General features: G+C 47.1%; 2 protein-coding genes across 3 annotated transcripts in view; both read left to right on the top strand.

Annotated features, from left to right (window-relative positions):
- The window catches only part of UBXN2A (UBX domain protein 2A), a 46,908-nt gene extending 30,869 nt beyond the window's left edge, over positions 1 to 16,039 (top strand). Inside the window, exon 7 of the mRNA XM_003125368.6 lies at positions 4,620 to 16,039. Within this exon, the coding sequence (XP_003125416.3) occupies positions 4,620 to 4,812 (193 nt within the window). The 3' untranslated portion in view covers positions 4,813 to 16,039. The remainder of the gene's footprint in view (positions 1 to 4,619) is intronic.
- Positions 11,287 to 23,127, top strand: MFSD2B (major facilitator superfamily domain containing 2B). 2 transcript variants are annotated; one of them, XM_021087783.1, is made up of 14 exons: positions 11,287 to 11,462; positions 14,966 to 15,091; positions 16,335 to 16,459; positions 17,004 to 17,127; positions 17,441 to 17,519; positions 17,601 to 17,731; positions 18,413 to 18,503; positions 18,624 to 18,745; positions 19,178 to 19,261; positions 19,559 to 19,639; positions 20,114 to 20,223; positions 20,537 to 20,680; positions 21,009 to 21,179; positions 22,385 to 23,127. In XM_021087783.1, exons 1-14 carry the CDS (start codon positions 11,376 to 11,378, stop codon positions 22,407 to 22,409), a joined length of 1,500 nt encoding a protein of 499 aa, XP_020943442.1. In that variant the 5' UTR covers positions 11,287 to 11,375; the 3' UTR covers positions 22,410 to 23,127. The 2 variants fall into 2 exon arrangements, with proteins under 2 accessions (XP_020943442.1, XP_020943444.1); XM_021087785.1 differs by lacking the exon at positions 11,287 to 11,462 and having other exon boundaries at positions 14,986 to 15,091; positions 17,488 to 17,519.

Genomic DNA, 26,471 nt, shown 5'->3' with positions numbered 1-26,471 from the left:
CATAAGGGAACTCCATAATTTTTAAAACAATCATACAGAAAATTTCAAGAATAGTGTAAAGAACTTTTTTTTCCTAACCATTCCAGATTAAGCTGCCAATCTAATGACCTATAACGTGGAATATTTTAGTGTATATTTCCTACAAACAAAGACATTATCCCGTATGACCACAATTCGGCAGTGTTTAAATGGGAATTTAACATCTGTTCACTTCTGCCTGCTGTAATTTGGACACTAGTCAAGGTTTGACATTTAATCTCATGTCATCCTTTGTATCCAAAGGCCATTCAGAAACATGCACTGCATTTACTTCTCATGTCTCTGTTTGAAATAGTAATTCCTCAGCCTTTCCTTGATTTTCATGACCTTGACTTTTTTTAAATTAGGCCAGTTTTTTTAACTGATACTATCTCATGTTTATATTTAGGTCACTGATTTCTGCAGGACCATCATAGAGGTGATGCCTTGTACCTCTCAATGTATTCTCTTAGTTCACGTGATTAAAGTGATATCTATGCTAAATAAGCCCCCTTACTTTTTTCTTTATAATTAATATATATTTTTGTGGGGAAAGAGTTTGAAATTGGATAATTTTCATGTTTTTTCTAAAAATTTATTCTTTTTTGCTTTTGGGACCACACCTGCAGCATATGGAATTTCCCAGGCTAGGGGTCCAATCAGAGCTGCAGCTGCCGGCCTGTGCCACAGCCTCAACAATGCGGGATTCAAGCTGCATCTGCGACCTACACCACAGCTCACGGCAAAACAGGATCTTTAACTCACTGAGCTGGGCCAGGGATCGAACCCACATCCTCATGGGTATTGGTTGGGTTCGTTACTGCTGAGTCACAACAAGAACGCCTCAAGTTATTCTTTTGTTTATTTATATCTGTATCAACTCATGGTTTCCTGTTCTATTCAGTGGGTTGTAATTATCATCTCTTTTCAAGTTCATTCTGTAGTTTTTCTAAGAAGCCCTTGTTCTTTGTAGTAGAGTTTGGCATTGAGAAGCTAGGGTCTGTTTACTAGGTATATTTATTGCCACAATTCCCAGAGCCTCAGAGTGGAAACAGCTACAGGTGTATAGGCATACACACACACACACGTGCATTTACATCTATATTTCTGTATCTTTGCATATTGAAAACTTTGAGTTCACATAGATACCTCTAATTTCAATCTACCACCACAAGGTTTATTCTAGTTTTCTCCTTTCTATATTTATAACTTCTCCACAGTGAGAAACCTGACTCCAGTTATTCTTAATGTATTTATTTACCGATCAATTCTCTTGTGTGTATCCAGACTCCTTTTTCCACTGCTGCCTCTTCCTCCACACGGAAGCCTTCCTCTTCCTGAGGGTCTCTTGATAGGTTGCATCATGCCATTGACCTGTTCACCCGCTCGGGCTTTGGCCATCAGTGCTGCCTATCCTTCCCCCTGCTTGGACACTCCTTTCTGGTCTGACACACTGCAGTGGGCACACTCCTCTGTTTGAATGCTCCATTTATTCTGCTTGAGACAGCCTGCTATGCACACTTCTATCCCTCAGACTGGATGTATTCCTAACCCCACTTGGCTTCTGACACTGCACTGGACTCCTTTCTGTGGACACACTCCTAACTCTGCTTGTACTCTAACCATCCCCACCTGACTCCCTCTACATGGACGCCTTCCTCAGGCTGGTCAGTCTCTGAACCAGGCAGGTGGGCAGCTTTCCGGTGCAGTTGCCCTCGTCACACTACCTGGACCCTGATTTCCTGTTCACAGCTCCCTCTCATTTGTGGCCTGAATGCTTCCCATTTTCTGCCATGCTAATAGTTTTTTATTGTTCACTAAGGAAAGGAAAGGGCAATTTTGCTTTTGAAAATTGGATATGAATGGAATCATTGTATATATTCTACTACAGCTTGTCTTTTTCCCCCCCAATGTTATGTTTTTGACACTCATCCAAGTTGATATGTGTAGCTGTATGTAACAGTTCTTTTCTCCATTTTATTGCCGAACTGTGTTGTGTTGTATGGATATACCACATTTAGTTTACTCATTTATCAGCAGACAGACATTGGATTACTTCCACATCTTGGCTGTTACGAATAATGTTGCTATGAACATTTGTGTCCAGACATTTTTGTATGGACATATGTTTTCAGTTCTCTCAGTTCTAGAAATACAAGTGCTATTAACTGTTGTTAGTGTATGTTTGTTGGGGGAAGTTGGGGTTTTTTGTTTGTTTTCATTTTTGGCCGCCCAGAGGCATATGGAGTTCCTGAATCATGGATCAGATCCAAGCCACACTGCAGCTTCAGCTGTTGCACTGCAGCTGTGGCAACACTGGATCCTTAAACCTGCATTGTAGAGCTGCGGAGACTGCTGATCCTGTTGCCCCACAGTGGGAACTCCATTTTTTTGCTTATCTTTAAAATTGGGTTCTTTACCTTGTTGAGTTGTAAAAGTTTTATCTTCTTGGAGTTCCCATCATGGCTCAGTGGTTAATGAATCCAACTAGTATCCACGAGGATGCGGATTCAATCCCTGCCCTTGCTCAGTGGGTTAAGGATCCAGGATTGCCATGAGCTGTGGTGTAGGTCGCAGGTGCGGTGGATCCTGCTGTTGCTGTGGCTGTGGTGTGGGCCATCAGCTATAGCTCCAGTTCGACCCCTAGCCTGGGAACCTCCATATGCCATGGGTGTGGACCTAAAAAGACAAAAGAAAAAGAGTTGAAGGTAAGTATCCTTTTTTTATTGGTAATGGTCCAAGTGTATATTTGTTTATGTTAATGGATCAGTCAGTACTGCTCCCTAAACAGTCACAAAAATCTCATGGCATAGAATAAGTATTTATTTCTTGTGTGTCAGCAGGTGTGGATTTGCTCATCTTAGTTGGGCTCATTTATTTATCTGCAGGTCATCTCGGTTAACTAGGTTTGAGCTGCAGGTTCCTGAGTCTAACTCTGCTCCTTGTGTGTCTCATCATTCTTTTTTTTTTTTTTTTTTTTGTCTTTTGTCTTTTTGTCTTTTGTTGTTGTTGTTGTTGTTGTTGCTATTTCTTGGGCCGTTCCCGCGGCATATGGAGGTTCCCAGGCTAGGGGTGGAATCGGAGCTGTAGCCACCGGCCTACGCCAGAGGCACAGCAACGCGGGATCCGAGCCGTGTCTGCAACCTACACCACAGCTCACGGCAACGCCGGATCGTTAACCCACTGAGCAAGGGCAGGGACCGAACCCGCGACCTCATGGTTCCTAGTCGGATTCGTTAACCACTGCGCCACGACGGGAACTCCCTCATCATTCTTAAATCAGTAAACTACCCAGCCATGTTCTTATAGAACAGGCTCACAAGGGCTGGTCCCACTAAGCAAGCATTTATTTGTATCAACTCTGCTAACACCACATTGGTCAGAGTAAGTCACATGGCCAAGTTCGGTTTATTGCCAATTGCTATGACATCCTTTTTCTGTTTGATTCATCTCTCTTTCCTTTTTTTGGCTGCATCATGCAGAAGTTCTCAGGCAAAGGATCAAACCCAGGCCAGGCCAGGCTAGTGACAACTCCAAATCCTTAACCTGCTAGGATACCAGCGAACTCCTGGGAACTTCAAAATGCTGCAGGTGCAGCCCTTAAAAAAAAAAAATGATAGGATTTTTGTCATAATATGGGATTTTTTTTTTTTTTTAGTAATACATAAAATGGTTTAGTTTTTTTGTTTTCTGTGTTTTTTTTTTTTTTTTTTTTTTTGGCCTTTTTGCCATTTCTTGGGCCGCTCCCGCAGCCTATGGAGGTTCCCAGGCTAGGGTTCGAATGGGAGCTCTAGCCGCCAGTCTACGCCAGAGCCACAGCAACGCTGGATCCAAGCCGCGTCTGCAACCTACACCACAGCTCACGGCAACGCTGGATCGTTAACCCACTGAGCAAGGGCGGGGATCGAACCCGCAACCTCATGGTTCGATTTGTTAGATTCAATAGTCAGATTCGTTAACCACTGCGCCACGACGGGAACTCCAAAATGGTTTAGTTTCGATGAATTTATATATATGTGCTCTCCCTCTCTAACTACACACACATGTATTTACATGAATATAACTTTGAGTTCCTGTCAAGATTGCGGTGGTTCTGTGACATTATAGCATGTACTAGTTAAGAACTTCCTTAATTATATTTGAAGCACAACATGACCAGTATTTAAGAGAAACAACCTGTATCTTTGTAGGATCACTGGTTAGACTGTTTCTGATCCATTCAGAGCTAGATATGTAGATTTTCAATCATAGAAATTTTCAGGCATGTGCAAAGCAAAGAGAAGATGTGATGATCCATCACTTAGTTTCCATTGAACTATGTTTAGGCAAATCCTAGATTTCATATAGTTTCATATGTATTTCAGTATGTGTTTCTAAAAAAATGAGGACTCAAACTGTAACCATAATAACCAAGGTAATTAATTATTCCTTACTATCATCAAGCACCAACCTTTAAAAGATAGCCCAGATGAGTAATTCTGTCATCCTAACTTGATTATTCTATGTATTAACATAGCCAGATATTATCACAAAATGGTTTAGTTAACTTAAATTAACTAATTCAGGTTTTCATAAAATTAATAGTTTGCACTGTTTTACAGGATAAGCCACATCAAAGACTTCATCGAAAAATACCAAGGACCTCAAAGAAGTCCTCCCTTTTCCTTGGCAACAGCTCTTCCTTTCCTCAAATTGCTAGATGAAACACTCACACTGGAAGAAGCAGATTTACAGAATGCTGTAATCATTCAGAGACTCAAAAAAACCGCTGAACCTTTTAAAGAACTTTCATAACATTGATTTTTGATATATTAGGTGGAAAGTTTCCAGAGAAATGATGGTTCCAGGGAAAGTGGGCATGCAAACCAAAACAAGGGAAAGTCAGATTTGCTGAGCTTTATACTGTTTAGCTCCTTCCTGATGAGACGATATCTAAACAAGTACAAGTTAGGAAAGTAAACTATGACTGGACACGTATTCTGTGAACTTTTTCTAGAAGGCTACTCAGAAAGAAAAATATACTTATTTTCAAATATCAGTTATTCAGCATAAGATATATTAAATAACTATGTCATTTAAAATCTTAATATGCCATTAGTTAACAGATACATTTACAGCATCTTTCATTCAAACATTCGCAAATAATAGTGATTTATTTAAATGTTAGCAGTTTCAGATTTTTAAAATAGCAATACATTAAAAATGAAAAATTGTACATGGCAGGTTTGAATTCAGTGTAGTTTTTAAATCTGAGATAATCAGAAGGTTGGAAGGGGAGTTACTGTCATGGCTCAGCAGAAACAAATCTGACTAGTAGCCATGAGGACACAAGTTCGATCCCTGGCATCACTCAGTGGGTTAAGGATCTGGTGTTGCTGTGAGCTGTGGTGTAGGTTGCAGACATCACTCCGATCTGCCATTGCTATGGCTGTGGCATAGGCCAGTGGCTACAGCTCCAATTTGACCTCTAGCCTGGGAACCTCCATATGCTGTGGGTGTGGCCCTAAAAAGTCAAAAAAAAAAAAAAAAAGGTGGCTTGAAGGAACTGCTTTCACCCCAGCTATGTGTAAACCTCAGAAATGTTCCCAATTTGCATTCTCTTTTGGCGAGGTACACTCAAATATTAATATAGCAACAGTATAAGAATAAAGTTGTATAGCTTATTGTAATGTCAGTAATCTGCCTTCTCACATTTTGCATTTTCAAAACATGTACATTTAAAAATTCGTTTTCTCTAGGATCATTAGTTTATCCCCTATTTTATTTTCTTTGAAAAATTAGGGGAGTTCTCTTGTGGAACGCAGTGGGTTAAGGATCTGACATCACTGCACTGGCCTGGGTTGGTGCTGTGGTATGGGTTTGATCTCTGGCCTGGGAACTTCCACATGCTATGAACACAACCAAAAAAATAAAAAATAAGGGATTTGTTCTTAGCTAGCATTTGGAGTGAGCCATTTAACATTTTTTAAATGTATCATGTAAAGTATGATTTTCTGTTCCATACATTAGTCAGCATGTGTATATCATAAGGATTATTTATTATATTCCAAAGAAAAATGTGCTTCATATCTTACATTTTTAACTAAAACTGATTAGACTTCAGTATTTCACTGTCAGATTAAATCCCAAGTTTAAGAAGCTTTTTTGCAAATGACCTGTTGATTCATATTTAAAGTGAAATATGCATTGAGTGTGCCACGGCACTAAGTGCCATTCCTTTCAGCAGCAATGTTCATAGGGTGCTGGGTGTCTGCCAGAAAGAGCAGTTCTCAAACTTTTTGGTCTTAAGACCTTTGTATGCGTGGCTTATACATATTAATGTTATATTTAAAATTATATTTATTCATTGAAAGTAATAAACGTGTTATTATAAAGGACACTTTTATGAAAAATGTCTATTTTCCAAAATGTAAAAAGTGGGAAATGTGACATTGTATTTCATTTAAAGAAAACAGATGGAATGTCATCTGCTTCTACATTCAGTCTATTACAATATCACATATCATGTAGCCTATAGTAAATGCTACTGTACATTCAGGAGAAAGTGAAAAAAAGCAAATAACATCCTAGTGTAATTATGAAAATAGTTTTGACTCTTGAAAGTACTAATCTTATAAAGCAGTGATTTGCAGTGATTCTCAAACCTTCATGTGTAAGAATCACTTGGGAACTTTTCAAAAGGCCCATTCCTGCCACCTACCACATACATTCTAGTGATTCATTGTAGCTGGGATGGGTTCTAGATCTCTACATTTTTAATTGCAAATATTTCTTAGGTATGTAGTTAGAGAACCAGTCTTCAGGAAATCCTGCACTCAGCTTCTACCCTAAGAAAAGAAAACCTGCATGCCTCACCATGGACAGTGCAGAAATCTACTGAAATGGGACTGTTAGACCTTAAATTTTATCCTATTCCCCAGCAGTTTGTTCTTAAGCTGTTACCCCTTTAATGCTGAACTGATCAAGACCTAAACCTGTGCTTTATCTTCTGTAAGCATAGCTGAGACAAGGCTACAACTTTTTTTTTTCTTTTGGGCTGCATCTGTGGTTCGTGGAAGTTCCTGGGCCAGGGATCTAACCTGCACCACAGCAGCAGCAGTGGCTAGAACCACTGCAGTGACAACACTAGGTCTTTAACCTGCTGTACCACAGGGAACTCCAAGGCTGCAACATTTAAATAATGAGGTTTTTATTAAAGTCTCAGGGATAACAGAAGGGAAATATGCATGTAACTAGATGACCTGGTTTATAAGATATATCCTCCATTCAAGGTCCATTTTAAGAATCCTTCCTTTTCTACCTCTTAGCCTCCCGCATGGTAGGAGTCTGTCATTTTATCAGGAAGAGAAGGAGGACAAAGAGAGCCTTTTCCTTTTGTCATTTACCCTCTGAAACAAAGATACATAATAGAAAGTATTTATTGTCGGTAACGTTTACAGCTGTGGTAGAGCCCTTTCTCTAGTGAAAAATAATGACATTCTTACAAAAAAATGAAGGAATGGTAGAATTAGATATAAGTTGATTGTTTATATATTTTCAGAAATCTGTAAGAAAAAATTTCATATAGTCCTATCATGAAACATTTTATGATTTTTATTTGCATACTTATAAGTCAATTTGTGATTTTCCATGTGTTTCTATAAAGGGACTTCTTTTTGGAAATATTTATCTTATACATATAGGAAAGCCTCTTTTGTAGATTTTCCAGTTGATAGTAATTATTAGCTAGAAGACATATGAGAGGTTTTCTTGTATGTACCTTTAGAATACACCCCAGTGAGAAGTTCCTGTAAAAGACCTATCATCAGCAATAACCCTCTTTTTTTGTAACTGAAAACTTTAAGTAATGTCAGTGATATTCTTAAAGGTTTTCTAAAGTGACAGCCATCTGATCAAAACTTGAAGTTTCTTAATTAACTATGTAGAATACCCAAAACATGTTGACTTTAGGAAACAAAGTGAATTTATCGAGGGAAGGCAAACTTGAAAATAAGCTAGCATGTTAGATGTGGAATACAGTTTGACCTAAGTAGCTGTTTCAAAACTGGCATTGCAATCAGTTAAGAATCATTGTGAGGGCTGATATATAGAAGTATGTATCTAATTTTACAGATTCTAATTTATTGGTTAAATTACATATTATCGAGGTTATAAAAATGATCTTATTTTACATACTTATTCAGAATACTTTTCATTATACTTAATTATGTTGAAAATATGTGTCTATTTCAGTGCCTTAAAATATTTTGAAAGCAATCTTGCTAGTGGTTAAAGAACTGTTGTCTTAATAACTCAGATGTGTTAAGGGAGTTCCCGTCCTGGCGCAGGGGTTAACAAATCCGACTGGGAACCACGAGGTTGCTGGTTTGGTCCCTGGCCTTGCTCAGTGGGTTAAGGATCCGGCGTTGCCGTGATCCTGCGTTGCTGTGGCTGTGGCATAGGCCGGCAGCTACAGCTCCGGTTAGACCCCTGGCCTGGGAACCTCCATATGCCTTGGAAGTGGCCCTAGAAAAAAAGGCAAAAAGACCAAAAAAAAAGTAATAATAACTCAGATGTGTTAAAATGTGGTATTTTTAATACTCACTCACTGGTTGTCTTTATTTCTTATACCATCTTTGTGTCCTTAGTTGAACTAGCATGAAGATGCCTTAGTAAGATTTATCCCTTTGTCTTTTCTCTCAGTACAAACTTTTTTTTTTTTTTTTTTTTTTTTTGCCTTGCCTGTGGCATACAGAACTTCTGGGGCCAGAGATCGAACCCAAACCACAGCAGCAACAGCACCAGATCCTTAACCAGCTGAGCCAACAGAGAACTCCCTACCATTTAATTTAAACATTGATCATCACACTGAATCTTAAAATAGAAGTGGCTTATTCAGTAGACAAATATTCAGTTCTTTGTCCTTTGATTTGAATGTATGTTTTTTGCACAAATTATTCAGAAAATTATAAAATACAGTTATGCTAAAATGACCTGTAACTCACCTGTTACTCCACCATTCAGAGATAACGACTAATAACATTTTCGGTGTGTATCTTTTCAGGTATTTTTAAGTATCAGTCTTTAGTTTTAAAAGATAGGCTTCTTGGTTACTGTAAGCCTGTTTTATTTATTGAATGTAATGTATTTGTCTTTAAAAATTGCATAAAGAATATACCATCCCTTTAAAGTAGAGTAGTAACTGTTAGGGGAAAAGTGCACTTCAATTACATTTCTTTTCTTTTTTTTTTTTTAATTACATTTCTGTGCAAAAAAAGGGAGGGAGGTTTTTCTTTGCCCTCTTCCTTTCAGAGTTAAAATTGTGATAGTATATGCAACAAAGTATAAATATTGTGAGTAAAGTATTTCCAAGCTTCCTAAAATTGCATGTAAAATGGTTGTTCAAATGTGGATTATCCAAAGAAACTTCATCTTGCGTTTATGTTCAGTTTCCAAAGAATAAATGTGTAACACATGCGTTACCTAATTACCCTTCCACTGTGTGTGAGGCCTGCAATTAAGGAAATTGAAGGTACCATTTTCGAGATTAAGGGATTGAGGCATAGAAAATGGAATGACTTGCTTTCGACTGGGTAGTGTATACTTTAGGATTAGATTTAGCTGTAATAGGAAATCCAAAATAATGACTTATAGAATAAATTTTTATTTATTTCCCATGCAAAAGTCCATGTGGAAGCAGTTCAGGGCGGCTAGATCAAATTCATGAAATCTTCAGACTCCTGTGTTAATCAGCATATCTCACAGCATGAGTTAACTTGAGGTCTCCAGATAGCCTCACTAGCACCATCATTTCCATTTCATCATTTCCTCCTCTAGAAAGAAGCATATCTACTCTCTTTTTTAAAAAAGCTCTATTGAGATGTAATTCACATACCTTACAGTCCACCCATTTAAAGTGTACAATTCAGTGGTTTTTTAATATATTCACAGGATTGTGCAACCATCACCACAGTCTGATTTTAGGACATTTTTATTGCTGAAAGAAACCCCAAACCCATTAGCAGTCTTTCTCCACCCTTAGTTCTAGGCAACCACAAGCCTGCATTCTTTCTATAGATTTGCCTATTTGGACATTTCATATAAATCGAGTGGAACAATATGTGGTCTTTCATGACTGGCTTTTTTTCACTTAATGTTTTCAAGGTTCATCTATGTCCTTTTTGTCAAATAGTAATCGTCCATTGTATGAATATTCCTTAACATTTTGTTAGTTGGTGGACATTGGGTTAGGTATTATAAATAGTGCTGCTATGAACATTTATGCTTAAGTTGTGTGATCATGTTTTCATTTCTCACATCCTTAGGAGTGGCATTGCTGGGTCATATGGTAACTTCATACTTAACTTTTGAAGAACTGCCAAAATTTTCCAAATCACCTGCCATTTACATGCCCTCCAGCAATGTGTGATTTTCCACCTCTTCCTCAATGCCTGCTGTGTCGTCTTAATTATAGCCTTCCTAGTGGAGTGGTATCTTATAGTTTTGTATTTCCCCAATAACATGAGTATCTTTTTCATGTGCTTATTGCCTGTCTGTTGGAGGACTATTCAAATGCTTAAGTAGGCTGTGTTTTACTGTTTAGTTTTGAGTTCTTTATATAGTCCAACACAAGTTCTTATGATTTGCAAACTTTCCTCCTGTTCTGTGAGTTGTTTTTTCCCTTGTTGCATAGTTTGCAACGCAGTTTTTCATTTAAGTATAGTCCAACTTGTGCTTGTCGTGTCCCAAGAAAAAAATTGTCGAACCCAAGATTATTAAGATATGCTTCCATTTTCTTCGAAGAATTTTATACCTTCAGCTTTTACACTTAGGACTGTGATAGATTTTTCAGGTAATTTTTGTAGTGATGTGACCTCCTTCCTTTTCAAGGGCCTTTCTGGGAAATTGCATACACTACTCTTTAAATTCACTGGCCAGAGCTTTGTTACCTGGCCATACCCATCTGTGTGAGGCTGGAGAATGTGTATTTGGGGCATCCGCTATCATTTTTTTTAGCCTATTCAGCCATAATCTTAGTCTCAATAAGTCAATGCTTTTGCTTCGTTTTTCAGGATTTAGTGGGAAAGTTTTGCGCGAACCGTCCCTGGCTCTCACTCGCTGGAGACTTATTCCAAGTTAAAAACGATCCCGAGTGACTCGCCGGCCTTTGCCGGCAGCAAATTCGGGCTCTTGGCGCTTTTCACTTTGGAAAACCGACCCCGCTCGGCTCGCGGCGGCCGGCGTTTTCCCGCGCGTTCCCCCGCCCCTCCGTGCCGCGCCCACTCGGCCCGGGAGCCGCCTCCCCGCGGGGCCCCGGCTGGGGCCGACCGGCCACCACACCGAGGGCGACGGCCTCGGCGCGCGTGCAGCCGTGCGCGATGGCGGGGCCCCACGAAGGGACCCCGGCCAGGGCAGCTGAGACACCACCGCCCCCGCCGGTAGCGCACACCTTGGAGCCGGACGCGGTGAGCGCAAAGCGAGAGGCGCGAGGGGAGCGGGCGCGGGGCCGAGCCAGTGGGCCCCAGGGACCTTCCGGGCGACCGGGTGGAGCCCTGCAGCCAGCCAGTCACAGCCCCGCAGGGGGCTCAGCCTGAGCCTGCGGGCTGTTGAGCTGCCCCTGGTGGGATTTGACCGTTGAGAGACAGGGTATTTGCGATCCCCAAAGGGGACAGGATGGGAAACAGTCCTAGACAAGGGATGCAACTTGCTGGATTCCTTCAACTAGTCAGGCAGGGCCAGGGCCAGCCTGGGGCTCTCCTCCACCTCACTCCAGGTCTTCCCAAAGTCTCCTGAACCTGGGCAGGTGAGACTTCCAGTTGTGCTGAGGAAGCGGCCTCCCTTCCCCAGTCTCCAGGTGGAAGCCCACCCTCTCAAACCCGGGCTTCCTTCAGGCACCAGGCTCTCCTTGGGGAGACTGCCCGGTAACCAGGCTCCGCAGAGGGCAGGTGGGAACCCAGGGTGTGCTCGGCCCCTCCGCAGGGCTGTGGCCCATGTCATTCAGGGTGGCTGTGCTGGAGAGGAGTTTGGACGTCTGATCTTTCTGCAGAAGGCGAAAATCCATGGCTGGTTGAGGGCTCAACGCATTCATTCTGTTTGTGTTCACCCCGACCTCAGTTCCCAGTGATGACTCAGGCTTCCTATCAGGCACCCTAGAGTTAAAGATTGTGGCCCCAAGATAGAAGGTGAGATGAAGAGGCCCCCTTGGGCACTCTCATTTCCCAGGGAAATTTAGAAATTTAGGGTGAAATGAATGGCTAGATGGGAAACATTACCAATGAAATGCTAGCATTTAATTCTCATAACTCTAATGAGGTGTATTAGCCCCATTTTACACGTGAGGAAGTGAAGCTCAGCCCCTGGGTCACACAGCTAGAAAGGGCAGACGGAGAATTTGAATTCAGCTGTCTAACTCTGAAACTTTTTCTCAGTTGACTGTGAAGGGCTTATGATTTAAGTAGGTAAACCTGTCTTCCTCAAGCTTGCAAGATTGTGCTCTACAGCTAGTTGCAGCTGGAATTTCTTTTTCTTTTCAAGTGCCTTCTATGTACTGTAAACTTGATAGGTATGTTTAAGAGGAAACCAGGGTCCCCTTATGGAGTAGTAGGGAGGGCTCTCATGTTGGATTCTGCCTGTCCTTAAAGTTCTCCTGGAAGTTGAAATATTGTTTCCGACAAATGTCAGAAAAGGAGACCACATCCTGCCTCATGTGTGGTTTTCTTCTGTGTGTCAGAAGAGTGTGCAGAGTATTTGATAAACCCTTATCTGGGAAGACCTTCCTTTCAAAAAAGCTCATTTGGGGTATCTGGGAAGATACCAAAATGGGTGAAGGCATAGTCCTCCTCCACTCCCCCTCATTCCCAGACAAAGGATGAAAAAGAAGGATTTCTAGTATATTTTGAACAAATAGTACTCTACACAGTGTCTTCATGGCATTTATTCTTTTGACATATATATTAAGTATCTATATGCCAAGCATTGTTCTAGGTCCTGGAGACATGGAGGTGATAAAAGTTATATAGCTCGGAGTTCCCGTTGTGGCACAATGGTTAACGAATCCGACTAGGAACCATGAGGTTGTGGGTTCGATCCCTGCCCTTGCTCAGTGGGTTAACGATCCGGCGTTGCCGTGAGCTGTGGTGTAGGTTGCAGACGTGGCTCGGATCCCGAGTTGCTGTGGCTCTGGCGTAGGCTGGTGGCTCCAGCTCCAATTCGACCCCTAGCCTGGGAACCTCTATGTGCCACGGGAGTGGCCCAAGAAATGGCAAAAAAAGACAAAAAAAAAAAAAAAAAAAGTTACATAGCTCATGCTCTCATAGAGTTTATATTCTGGTGAGAAGAGGCAGGAAATAAATAAGAATATATCATGTAGTAAGTACAATTGAGAGAGAAATTTGGGTGATTCAGGAAGGCCTCTCTAAAAATGACATTTAGGCTTCAGCCTGAGTGGCAAGAAGACCACTCTTGCAAAGACCTGAAGGATGAGCCTTCCAGACAAGGGACAGGAAGTGCAAAGGCCCTGAGGCAGCAACAGACATAGACATCTTAAGGATCAGGAAGGAGGCCACCTTGGTTGAAGAGAGCTATCTGAAGGGAGATGGGAAAGGGAATGGGGATGGTAGCTCCTGTAAGCTACATGGGAAAGACTTGGAAGGGTTTTTTTGTTGTTTTGTTTCTTTTTACAGCCACATCTGTGGCACGGGGACGTTCCTGGGCCAGGAGTCAAATTGGGGCTGCAGCTACAGCCTACACCACAGCCACAGCAACACCGGATCTGAGCCACATCTATGGCCTATGCCATAGCTTGCAGCAACGCTACATCCTTAATCCACTAAGTGAGGCCAGGGATTGAACCTGCATGCTCACAGAGACAACATCGGGTCCTTAACCTGCTGAGTCAGAATGGAAACTCCAGGACTTGGAGTTTTACTCAAACTGTAATGGCAAGCTGTTGGAGGGTTTTAAGCAGAGACAAGACACAATCTGATTTAAGTTATGAAAAGATCATTTTGGCTGCTGGATGGAGAGTGAATAGTAAGTAGGGAATGAGAGTAGAAGTAGGGAAACCACTTAGGAGGCTCTCACTGATAAGTTAGACAGGGAATCGCGAAACAGGGGTCAAGGATGACTCCTAGGTTTGTGGCCTGAGCTGCTGAGTGGACATCAGGGCCATTTAATGCAATAGGGACAAAAGGGTTCAGAGGTTTAGACAATAGGATAGAAATCAGGAGCTGTGTTTTGACCATGCGAAGTTGAAATGCCTGTTCAGCAACCATGTGGGGCTGTGAGTAGACAGTCTAATTTGAGTCTGGTAGCTTAGAGATATACACACACACATATATTTGGAGTCACAAGCATTACTTCATTTCAGTGCTGGTTTAGTAAACAGTCTCTCCAAAAAAATAATAATAATAATCTCTGGTTTTGTAGTGTTTGTTGATTTCTGTGGTGTAAATACTGTCACCATGGCTTATTTCAGGTTGCCAGTGGTTCAACAACTGGCTTGCAAAAGTCCTAAACATTTAACAATCAGCTCCGGAGCCACTGCCTCATTTGCTCATCAGAAGTTGGCAGGAATATTCCATTTCTCAGATGAAGCAGCTTAGAGAGAAAAAGTGATTTATTCAAGGTCACATGGGGAGTTGGTGGCAAAGTTGGGGGCCTCCTGACCCCGCCCCCCTTTCATGCTGGCTTGCTGGCTCGGAAAATAAAACAGACTGCAGCAGGAAGCACTGGGGGTGGAGGAAATGTAAGGAAGAACTTCCCCTGGAAATGTTTGGAGGTCATGATTTAGGATTTTTTTTTTTCCTTTTTGTAGCTCACTTCCTTTTAAGATGATTCGGAACAAAATAGGACTGAGAGGTTGCTGGAAAAGCCCTTAAGACACAGGGACCTCAGGATGCTTGTGAAAGTCAGGGGGCTGTGGGGAGCTGTTGTGTGTCTGGGGCCTTAGCTTCTGTGTCTCCCCCAGGGCAGCAATGCTGGTCACCTCTCATTCTTTACGAAGGTGTGCTATGGCATTGGCGGGGTCCCAAACCAGGTGGCCTCCAGCGCCATAGCCTTTTACCTGCAACTCTTCCTGCTCGATGTGGCACAGGTGAGTTTGGGCAGCAGCCCTGGCATCCTCTACTTCCATTTTCCTTGGTGTCTGGTCCTTTCACTCCGCCTTTACCCTCACCATCCCTGATAGATGGCACTCCTGACCCTAGCCTGACAAAAAGCCAAATGCTATTAAGCGCAACTTCGTCAGGGATATTTATCGCAGGCTGTTTGTAGTGGGAAAATGGAAAACAACATGAATGCTCAGCAATTGGATAAGTTGGGCTATAGCCACATAATGGACTATTGTGTAGTCATTCCAAAAAATGAGCTAGGAGTTCCCTGGTGGCCTTGTGGTTAAGGATCTGGTATTGTCACTACTGTGGCTCAGGTCACTGCTGTGTCACAGGTTTGATCCCTGGCCTGGCCTGGCCAAAAACAAACAAAAAAAAAACCAAGAGAATGAGTTAGATCTATACTGGTTGACTTAGAGGGATTTCCATGACATACTGTCAAGTGAGAAAAGTTAGTTTTAAAGAAGGGTGTGTAAAATGATCCTGTTTTAGCAAAACAAAGACATGTCCTATATATGTGGGTGCATGGGTGTGTGTGTGTGTGTGTGTACATGCATATATATGTCTCTACGTGACTAACCGATGGACATGGAGAAAGTAAATTCCAGAAGGATATCTACCAGGTTGTTATGCTGGTTATAGAAGGGAGTGGTGGAGGATAGAGGGTAAGCAAGAAAGAAATTTTTAAAAGGTATTCATGATTTTTTTAAATGACACGGATGTGATCCCATTTATATAAATGAATAAATAATAAATGCACAAAAGGAAGTGCATGAAATGGTGATCAAATTGTTTCTGGCAGTTGTCTCAGAATGGTGGGGTTTCAGATGAGCTTTGCTCAGTATTTTTCTGTACTGTATTGCTGTATTTACAATGAATGTATCATTTATGTAATCAGAAAAATCAATAAAACATTGTCACTGTGAAACACAGTCTGCCTCTGACCATCAGCCTCAGTGTTCTCGTGTCGCACTGAGCCACCTCAGGTGAGGGTCTCTGGGGTCTTCTCCAGAGAGGAGTCGGCATAAGCACACAGGAATATGCTGCCGCCCTTCCCTCCCCCTGCCCCTTCACTGGGGCAGATGTGCCCACAGAACCTTCTGGATTCCTGTCCTGGAGAAGAGACCAAATAGACCTTTATACTATGGCTCTTAGATCTTCCTCCTGATGAGCGGGCAGGCCTAGACACCCTCTCTGACTCTACCAGGCCTTGGCTGTCCCTTTCAGATCCCTGCTGCCCAGGTGTCACTTGTCCTGTTTGGAGGGAAGGTGTCTGGGGCAGCAGCCGACCCTTTGGCTGGATTCCTCATCAACAGAAGCAGGAGGACAGGGTCTGGACGACTCATGCCCTGGTGAGCAGCCCTATGGTCCTTAGGATCCAGGCACCCACCCCTGGCCTGAGGTCACTGTGTTAGTCACAGCCCTGCTTCTTAGTGGAAAACCCTATGGATGATTAGAGGGCAAGGCTGGACAGTAGGTGATGGGACTGGACTGGGTCTCACAGAATCACACAGGAGTTCGGAGACATGCTTGGGGATCCCCCCCTCACACAGTGACACAGAACTAGACAAAGACTCCCAGACCTGGCCCAGGGGTGTAGGAGTGTGGCCGGGCTAGGCTGGAGATCTTGGAGGGTCTCACAGAAGAGAGATGCCTCGCTTTTGCCCCAGGGTCCTGGGTGCAGGGAAAGGCACCACCAAGCCCCTGAGAGCCCCAGCCCCCACTCCTGGCTACCTCCTCATCCCATCGGCCTCTTCACCCCTTCCATGGCTCCCACCCTGAAAGGCCCAGCCCTGGGCTTCTCCAGGGACGGAGGGCTTATGCCCAGAGGGGCGAGGTGGCTCCAGGCCCTGTCCTGATGCAGTGGGGTCATCTACCTGGGCTGTGCTTCCGCAGGGTGCTGGGCTGCACGCCCTTCATCGCCTTGGCTTACTTCTTCCTGTGGTTCCTGCCTCCCTTCACCAGCCTTCGAGGCCTCTGGTACACAACCCTCTACTGCCTGTTCCAGGCTCTGGCCACGGTAAGCTGATGACCCTCCCTCCTGCGCATGGACTCCTGGAACTCCATTGCTAGCTGGTGGCCACTCTGAATTATGTGTGTGTAGGGGGATAGGAGGCCAGGTTCCCACTGCCCACCTGCCCACCCATGCCTGGTGATCGACCATTAGCTCCTCTCTCAGGCTCTAGCCTGGGAGTCTCTGCTGCCCCTTAGCCCCGGTTGAGGGGATCAGTGGGGATGTGCCAGCCTGGCGCGGGCCTGGCCTTTGGAAGCTGCTGGCCCAGGTTGGCGGTCTGGCGGTGGGGGCCATCCTGAGGTGTGCCTGGGTGCCCCAGTTCTTCCAGGTGCCCTACACGGCGCTGACCATGCTCTTGACCCCCAGCCCCAGGGAGCGGGACTCAGCCACCGCATACCGTGAGTGCAGGTGGGCGTGGGGTGGGGTGCCTCTGCCCCCAGCCCCACAGGCTTGGTCACTTTGCTCCGTGCTGTGTCCAGGGATGACCATGGAGATGGCAGGGACACTGATGGGAGCCGCCGTCCACGGACTCATCGTGTCTGGTGCCCATGGGTCTCACAGGTGTGACGAAGCCACGCTCCCGGGGCAGGTGGCTGTCTTTCCCAACGCGGTGAGTGCCCAGGCTGCCCAGACCCACTGGGACCCCCACTTCCGGGTCACCTCTTCCTTCCAGGGCCACCTCTCCCTCAGAGCTCTTCGTGGTCCTTTAGGCGCTCAGCTCTGCACACCACGCCCTCTCATTCCTTCCCTGCTCCTCTAGCTGAGCTCGTGACCGCCATCCTCCTACTAAACCTGCTTCTCCTCCTCCTGGGCACCTTCAAAATGTGGAGTGAAAAACAGATAAGCAGACCATCCAGAGGGGAGGAGGCAGACCCCAGAGAAGGGACGGGGGTGGGGAAGGGCCACAGGCAGGGCAGGGGGGAGGGACAGTGGAACGGTAAAGCCTGTCCTATAACCAGTCCCACGCAGCGCAGCCCTGAACATGCTTTGGGTGCAGCCAAAAAAAAAAAAAAAAAAAAAGAGAGAGAGAGAAAGAAAAAAGAGAGAGGGCGAGCAAGGGCTTAGACCTGTGGTGGCGTGGATGCACGCACAGGGTTAGCAGAAGGACTATCCTGGGTCCTTAGATCTCCCTCCTGCTGCGCTCATAGGGAGGAAGAACCCCCCGCATCCTTGGGCTTGGGCTGAGGGTCCTTCTGCTTCCATTGGGAGATATTCTCGCCCAGCCCCTGGGTGTCCCCACCTCCATGGGTTGGAGATGTCACCCCCTCTGAAGTTCTGTCCTGTCCCCCAGATTCGTCTCTACCCCATTGCAGCTGCCGTGGTTGCTGTGACTTACCCCGTGTGCAGCAGTTTGCTCTGCCTGGGGGTGAAGGAGCGGCCAGGTACGGTACAGGGGGTGCAGGCAGAGTGCGGGAGGCAGACGATGGAGGCAGGGCTCCTCTTGCACGTGGGTGTTGGTTTTGAACTCCACCTGGCCAAGATGATCCCTTCCTGTGTTGCAGACCCCTCTGCCCCAGCCTCGGGCCAGGGCCTGAGCTTCCTGGCTGGGCTGGGCCTCACCGTCAGGCACCCGCCCTACCTGAAGCTGGTCATCTCCTTCCTGTTCATCTCAGCAGCCGTTCAGGTACCTCTGGCCAGGTCGACTCCCACCAGTGTAGCTCTGGCCGTACTGGCCCTGCGCGGGTTCAGGTTCATTCTCTCATCCCCAGCACCACAGAGAAACCAAGAGCCCCACGAGGCTGGTGCTGGAAGGAGAGAATCCCGCCTAGAGCTGGTGGGACTGGGGAGGGTCAGGGCCCAGACACCAGGAAGCTGACAGTGTCTGGGGTGGTAAAGTCCACGGTCTCAGCTGGGCTGAGGAGGAGGAGGACTAGGAATGGTGCTCGTACTGTGTCAGGGATAAGCTTCCTTTGTTGGGGAGGGGACTGGGTGGTGGTGGCAAGAACCAGAGCTTGAGGTCCCAAAGGGGAGACCAGACTTGAGACCTTGGCCTTGCCCTTGACTTCCAAGTTTGTGCTATTTCCTGCCCACGCCCCCTTCCTGTCGACGTCCTCAGGTGGAGCAGAGCTACCTGGTCCTGTTCTGTACACACGCCTCCCGGCTTCATGACCACGTCCAGAGCCTGGTGCTAACCATCCTGGTGAGGGGACATGGGATGGTGGCCTCAAGGTCACTTAGGAGCCTGAGTTGGGGATGTGTGGTTCTTGACACGTGTGTCTGGAATTCTGGTGGTCAGTACTGCTGTGGTCTGGGTCACCTGCATTTCAGCAGAGGGTGGAATTGGGGCCAGGGTCATAAAGTTCATAGTCAGGGGGTGAGGTTCCAAGCAGGGGATGAAGTCGGTGTTGGGCGTCCCACTCGAAAGCCAGGGCTCTGAGGACCGGCCAAGGTGCCGGCGGGCACGTCCTGGGCTATGATGGTTCTGTCTTGCTCCCAGGTCTCGGCAGTGCTGAGCACCCCGATGTGGGAATGGGTCCTGCAGCGATTTGGGAAGAGGATGTCTGCCTTTGGGATCTGTGTGAGTGAGGCAGGAAGCAAAGCCTGGGGTGGGAGTTCCCGTTGTGGCTCAGTGGGTTAACAGTCCGACTAGGATCCATGAGGATGTAGGTTTGATCCCTGACCTTGCTCAGAGGGTTAAGGATCCGGTGTTGCCGTGAGCTGCAGCATATGTCAAAGACGCGGCTCAGATCTGGTGTGGCTGTGGCTGTGGCCGGCAGCTGTAGCTCCAATTCATCCCCTAGCCTGGGAATTTCCATATGCCCCAGGTGCAGCCCTGAAAAGCAACAGCAAAAAGAAAAAAAAAAAGCATGGGGTAATGTTCGGAGGGTGGTGACCTTGGAGCCTGAGCCTTCTGGGGGCCGGCAGGGCTGCATCTGTATTCTCTGTATCCTCAGTGCCTAGCACAGGGCCAGGTGCAGGGGGCACCAGGAAAGCCTGGTGAGGGCAGTGGGAGGGGGCAGGTGGAGGGAGCAGCTGGTGTGTGTCTCCCTAGGGGATGGTGCCATTTGCAATCCTGTTGGCTGCTGTGCCCACGGCGCCGGTGGCATACGTCGTGGCCTTTGTATCCGGCATAAGCATTGCTGTGTCCTTGCTGCTACCCTGGTAGGCTGGGTCAGGGGAGAGGGGTGTGGGGGCATCACGTCCTTCCTAACAGGTCTGCCCTCCTTCACATCAGCCTGTTGTCCAAGGCCCCTTGTGCCCAGCCTGTGCTTGGAGGGGCCTTCCCAGGTACAGGTGATGGCCGTGTGTTGGGGGAAATACAAGCACACTTACTGCCTGGCTCCCTGTGGGCCAGTCCTGGTCCTGGGCAGCAGGGACCTAGGGGTGAATCTGACCCAGTCTCTGTCCCCAGAGAGCTCCTAGGCTGGTAGCTGTCGAAAGGATAAAAGGGATAAGCCTGCAGCCCCTCCCCCAGGTCCATGCTTCCAGATGTGGTGGATGACTTCCAGCTGCAGCACCAGCATGGCCCAGGGCTGGAGACCATCTTCTACTCATCCTATGTCTTCTTCACCAAGCTTTCAGGCGCAGGCGCCCTGGGCATCTCCACGCTCAGCTTGGAGTGAGTCCCGCAGTTGGGCTGGATCAGAGGCACGAAAGACTAGTGACATGGGAAGAAAAGGGCGGAGTTCCCACCCTAGCCAGCCAGAGTGCGGGGGAACCCCTTGCTGCAGCTTCTGCTGTGCACGTGACTGGGAGTTGGTGACTGTGTCCCACATCCTTAGCTCCCTCTGAACTCTTTCCTTCCCCCCTAGTTAGGCCGATGCAGCCAGGAAAAGAATGAAAATTTCAGGATAGCTGGGGCTTGGGCCAGACATCTGGGACCCCCCCTGGCAGGAAGCCAGGCTCAGGAGGATCTGAACTGAAAGCATGGGATGGTGTTTCTCCAGCTTTGCAGGGTACGAGTCAGGAGCCTGCAAGCAGGCGGAGCAGGTGGTGGTGACCCTCAAAGTCCTCATCGGTGCTGTGCCTACCTGCATGATCCTCACCGGTCTCTGCATCCTCATGGTCGGCCCGGCTCCCAAGGCGCCGACCCAGGACAGCTCCCGCTCCCTTAGGAGGTAGGCTCCCCACCCACATGGGTAATCACAGCAGGCAGGGCTGCCAGCACCCAGGGAGGCACACAGACTTGTATGACTCTCCGTTAGACATCGCCGCCTGATGACCCACAAGCATGGCAGTCCGTCTTCCTGGGGCCCAGATGGAATTCATCTTCTCCTCCCAATCGCTGCTCCTCCTGTGCCCCCATCCCAGCAAATGGCACCAGCTTCCAGCCTGGGAGCTGAAAGCTGGGAGTTTTCTTCCCCTCTTCCCTCCCCAGGGTACACGGAGCAGCTCTCTGACCTGGTTCTCCTCCTTTCAAAGCACCAATTCCCCTGCACAAGGAGGAACTGCTTGCTGTCTGGCTTTCCCAGTACTGCGGGGACCTTGAAGGCTGGGGCTGTGTTTTATTCATTTTTGTGTCCCAAGAGCTCAGCCCAGAGGCTGAGGCCAAGCAGGCGCTGCAGTATCAATGTGTCTGGTCCAGCAGACATTCACCAGCCGCGACCATGTTTCTGCAAACGCTCATACACAAATACGAGCACATGTACACACAGAGGACCACACGGGACAGGCAGGAAGTGACATGGATATGGGTCCCTCACTGCTCAGTGTGGACAGCCTAGGACTCCAGCTGGTAATATTGAGATCATGCATTACATTTAGAGAATGACAGGGGGGTGGGGAACTACTTTGTTTTTTTGGCCATGCTTGCACCATGTGGAAATTCCTGGGCCCGGGATCAATCATCAAACTCCCACCACAGCAGTGACCCAAGCCATGGCCACAATGCCAGATCCTTAACCTGCTGCGCCCCAAAGGAACGCCGGGAACTGCCTGAAGAAACAGTGTTGAGGTGTTCCCGTCATGGCATGTCGGAAACAAATCTGACTAGGAACCATGAGGTTGCAGGTTCGATCCCTGGCCTCACTCGGTGGGTTAAGGATCCGGCATTACTGTGAGCTATGGTGTGGGTTGCAGACATGGCTCAGATCCCACGTTGCTGTGGCTGTGGTGTAGGCAGGCAGCTACAGCTGATTCAACCCCTAGCCTGGGAACCTCCATATGCCACGGCAGCGGCCCAAGAAATGGCAAAAAGAAAAAAAAAGAAAAAGAAAAAAAGAAAAGGCAAGGAGTTTCCAGGAGGACAAGGAGCAGCCACCGGCAGTCCCATGGGACCCCACCCCACCCACATCCTTCTCTTGGCTTTTTTCCTTTCCTGCAGGAGGACCAGCTACAGCCTCGCTTGAATTTGAAAGTTCTGTGAGCCAGAACAGCAGGAACCATGTCTTCTGGGCTACAAACCCCCTCTCTTCTCAGCCCTTCAGCACCCCTCCTTCCGTCTACACATGGCCCGTCTTTCCCCCTGGGATCCAGAGTCTTCAGTGACTCTCCAGAAGGGAGTGGCCTGGGCCCCAGGACCGCCACCTGTCATGTCTGGCCTATTGACCACAGGACATCTCAGACCCGCCTGTGCCCCTGACTACTCAGCTCCAGGTCACCTGTGACCTGGAAAGTAGCAACTCTTCCTAGAAAAAGGAGGCTGCTACCAGCCTGGTCTGCAGACTTCCCGCAGGAGCACCAGGCCCACCAATGTTCCTGACAGGACAGACACACAGAACTCGTTTCTCCTGATGGTCCAGTGGACATCTGAGAGGCAGATAGGCAGCACGTGAACAGCGAGGGCGGCGGGGACAGGTGGACATGCTGGGATGTCAGTTTAGGAGAGACACGCAGATGCGGTGAGGCCCACAGGCCTGGGGGAGCGGATGCAGCAGCAATGGGGACAAACTGAGCAGGGCCTGTGGGGCATGTTTCCCTTCGTACAGCTAAGCTGACGGCAGTGTTTCTAGAAGTGGACACAGATGGATATCAAGCCACCAGAGCTCAATCATTTTTATGAACAAAAGTTGTTTCTGTGAAAATAACATTCTGAAAGTTTATCTTATAAAAGCATAGGAACCTCCATTTTCTAGAGGCCACTGTCTTTGGGGAAGAGCCACTGAGATTTATTTTTTTCAGAAAAATGAAAGGGTTTGTCTTCTACTGAGTCTGTAAAATGTGATTGTAGCCAACATCTTTTCTTCTTACCTCCTGGGAAACCCCTGCCCCAGAGTTTCTGCTGTGGTGCAGTGGGATCAGCGGTGTCTCTGCAGCACCAGGATGCAGGTTCGATTTCCGGCCCAGCGCAGTGGGTTAAAGGACCCAGCACTGCCGCAGCTGTGGCGTGGGTCACAGCTGTGGCTTGGATCTGATTCCTGGCCCAGGAACTCCATATGCTGCAGGGCAGCCAAAAAAAAAAAAAAGAAAGAAAGAAAAGGAAAGAAAAGAAACCCTTGCCCCAAGGAGGGAACAGGGAGAGGGTGCCTGATGTCACTGTAACTGGCTATGTCCCCTCAGCCATATATTCCAGGGTCTGCATTTCCTCAGGCCACAGAGGCCACGTGGGATGTGGGTTTCTTCCTTCCTTTGCAAGAGACAAAAAGTTGACTCTCTATAGCAGCCAGGGCATCTGTCCATGTGGGCCTGGGGCCTAGGGAGGAATGGGGGAACGAGAGGGCCCTGATGCCCAGCGACTCTTCCTGGAGAAGCCCCAATACCTAAAGGGGGACCGGAAAGAAAGTAGACTTGCCTCCCTAATCCCCAGCTTTGTCCCCTCCTGAGCCCACTGCCCAGGGCTAGACCCCCTTCCCCATCAGACCTCTGGTTGCCTCTGAGCTGCGAGATGAGGCGTGCAGTCAGAAGCAGACAGGATGTGCCCCTCAGAGCTTAAAGTGTTTGGCATCCTCTACGAATGCTGTGGCACAAGAAGGAACCTGACCTCGCAGAGAGAGTGCAGAGTATGACCCACTTTGTTTGAGGCCTGAACTCTTTGGCCCTGTGACACTGACATGGGCATTGGATCCTCAAGGTCACAGGGCACCGGAGAAAGAGCTGGGCTCAGACCCTCTCCCTGCCTATCTGATTGACTCAGGAAGAGGCTGGCAGGAAGCTCCATTCACCCCAACCATGCATGGGCACACACCCCCACACTCACAATGTCTTCTTTTTTTAGACTATTAAAAAAATTTTTTATTACAGTTTATAATATTTTGCTTTTTATTTTATTTGCTTTTTAGAGCCACGGGTGTGGCATATGGAAAGGTCCCAGGCTAGGGGTTGAATTGGAGCTTCAGCTACCAGTCACGGCCACAGCAACATAGGATCTGAGCCTCGTCTGCGACCTACACCACAGCTCATAGCAACGCCAGACCCTTAACTCACTGAGCAAGGCCAGGGATAGAACCCGCATCCTCATGGATACTAGTTGGGTTCGTTTCTGATGGGCCACAACAGGAACTCCTGATGACAGTTTCTTAATACTAGAAAATCTGTGGCTGTATCTGGAAATCTGGGCAATGCAGGTGGGATCAGAAGCTTGTGCTACATTTTATGTCACCAATATTCCCAGGACTGCAGTCTCAAGGAGCAGAGCTCTCCTGTACAAAGACGGCTGCAGGGGGTCAGGGGTGAGATCTCAGAAACAGGAGGCAATCATGGGCTGGCCAAAACGTATTATTCCATTTCTTCCCCATAGCAGACCTATGAAGCAGGTACTGTTATTCTCATTTTCAGATGAGGAAACAGGCTTAGAGAGGTTCAGCAACTTGCCTAGTATGAGCTGGTAACAGAAGTGTCTCTTGTACCCAAGTTGGCCTGATGCCAAAGCTTAGGGAGACAGCCAGGGCTTAAAACGTGTGTTGGAGGAATGACCGATCCCAGTCTCAGGTATCACAAGCCCCTCCTCTTCTGAAACCAAATGGCAGCATCCCTGCCTCCGACTCTATGCTCCAATTCCACTGTAATTCCCATTATTCCTACTCTCTGACCTTCGCTCACATTTGTCCACTGAGCTCCCAACCATGTCCTCGTCCCTCTTCTGATACCCACCCTCCTCTGAGCCCTTCCTCCTGTTTCAGAGGAAGGTCCTTCCTTGCCACCAAGGATGGCCCTGGGCCTGTCCCTGGCCAAGGCAAGCATCTCCCCCTGCCCCGTCCTGCTCCACTTCAATCCAGGACATCACATCTTTCACTTGCTCGAGACCCTCTCAGACTCACTCCTGCATCCCATCAACTTAGTCCCTCAAGGACGTGTAAGATCAGGTGGCTGCTGAAGTGTCACTTTCTCAGAAAGGCCTTTCCCACTTCCCTGCTCCCCCAAATTGCCTCCTCCACCCCTAGCACTCTCTGGGCTTCACCTGCTCTGCTTGTACTCAAGAATCATCACCTCCACACACATTTATGTAGTTCTCCATAGCTTACTTGTTTATTGCTTGACACCCCCGTTAAAATGTAAATGTCATGAGGGCAGGGACTTTGACCAATACATCCTCAGTGCCCAGGAGTAAATGTTCAGTATGAATAAATGTTTGTTAAATGATCAAGTAAATGTTCATGGTGTCCCCAGCCTCAAACAAAAACAGCCTTTCCTGCTCCCTCTATTCTCCTTCTGCTCCATCGCAATGTTTCCTCCACATCACCTGCCATTCCCTTCCTGACCCGCTCAACCTGGCCTCCGCCTCGCCACTGAGGAGACAGTGTAGCCTGCCAGGCGAACTCTAGCATTGGAGAAAGGGAGAAAGGAGTTGGATGTTGCTCTCCTCTCATACATGTGTTTTTAGTCAACTTCCTTTTTTTTTTTTTTTTTGACTTTTTAGGGCCGCACCCACAGCTACATGGAAGTTCCCAAGCTTTCATGCTAAGATCTGAATTGGAGCTGCAGCTGCCAGCCACAGCCACAGCCAGAGCCGCAGAGGATCTGAGCCACATCTGTGTCCTACACCACAGCTCAGGGCAATGCCAGATCCTTAACCCACTAAGTGAGGCCAGGGATCAAACCCACGTCCTTATGGATACTAGTTGGGTTTGTTACCACTGAACCACGATGCTAGGGCAATGCCAGACCCTTAATCCGCTGCACCACAAGGGAACTCCCTCCATTTCTTTCTTTCTTTTTTTTTTTTCTTGTCTTTTTGTCTTTTGTCTTTTGTTGTTGTTGCTATTTCTTGGGCCGCTCCCGCGGCATATGGAGATTCCCAGGCTAGGGGTCCAATCGGAGCTGTAACCACCGGCCTACACCAGAGCCACAGCAACTCGGGATCCGAGCTGCGTCTGCAACCTACACCACAGCTCACGGCAAGGCCGGATCGTTAACCCACTGAGCAAGGGCAGGGACCGAACCCGCAACCTTATGGTTCCTAGTCGGATTCGTTAACCACTGCGCCACGACGGGAACTCCCCATTTCTTTCTTGAAAGAAATGTGTAGACTCTTA

The sequence above is a fragment of the Sus scrofa genome, chromosome 3 (assembly GCF_000003025.6).
Source record: "Sus scrofa isolate TJ Tabasco breed Duroc chromosome 3, Sscrofa11.1, whole genome shotgun sequence".
Taxonomy (NCBI): domain Eukaryota; kingdom Metazoa; phylum Chordata; class Mammalia; order Artiodactyla; family Suidae; genus Sus; species Sus scrofa.
The sequence above is the reverse complement of the archived record's forward strand: the minus strand, read 5'-3'. Positions and strand labels throughout refer to the sequence as shown.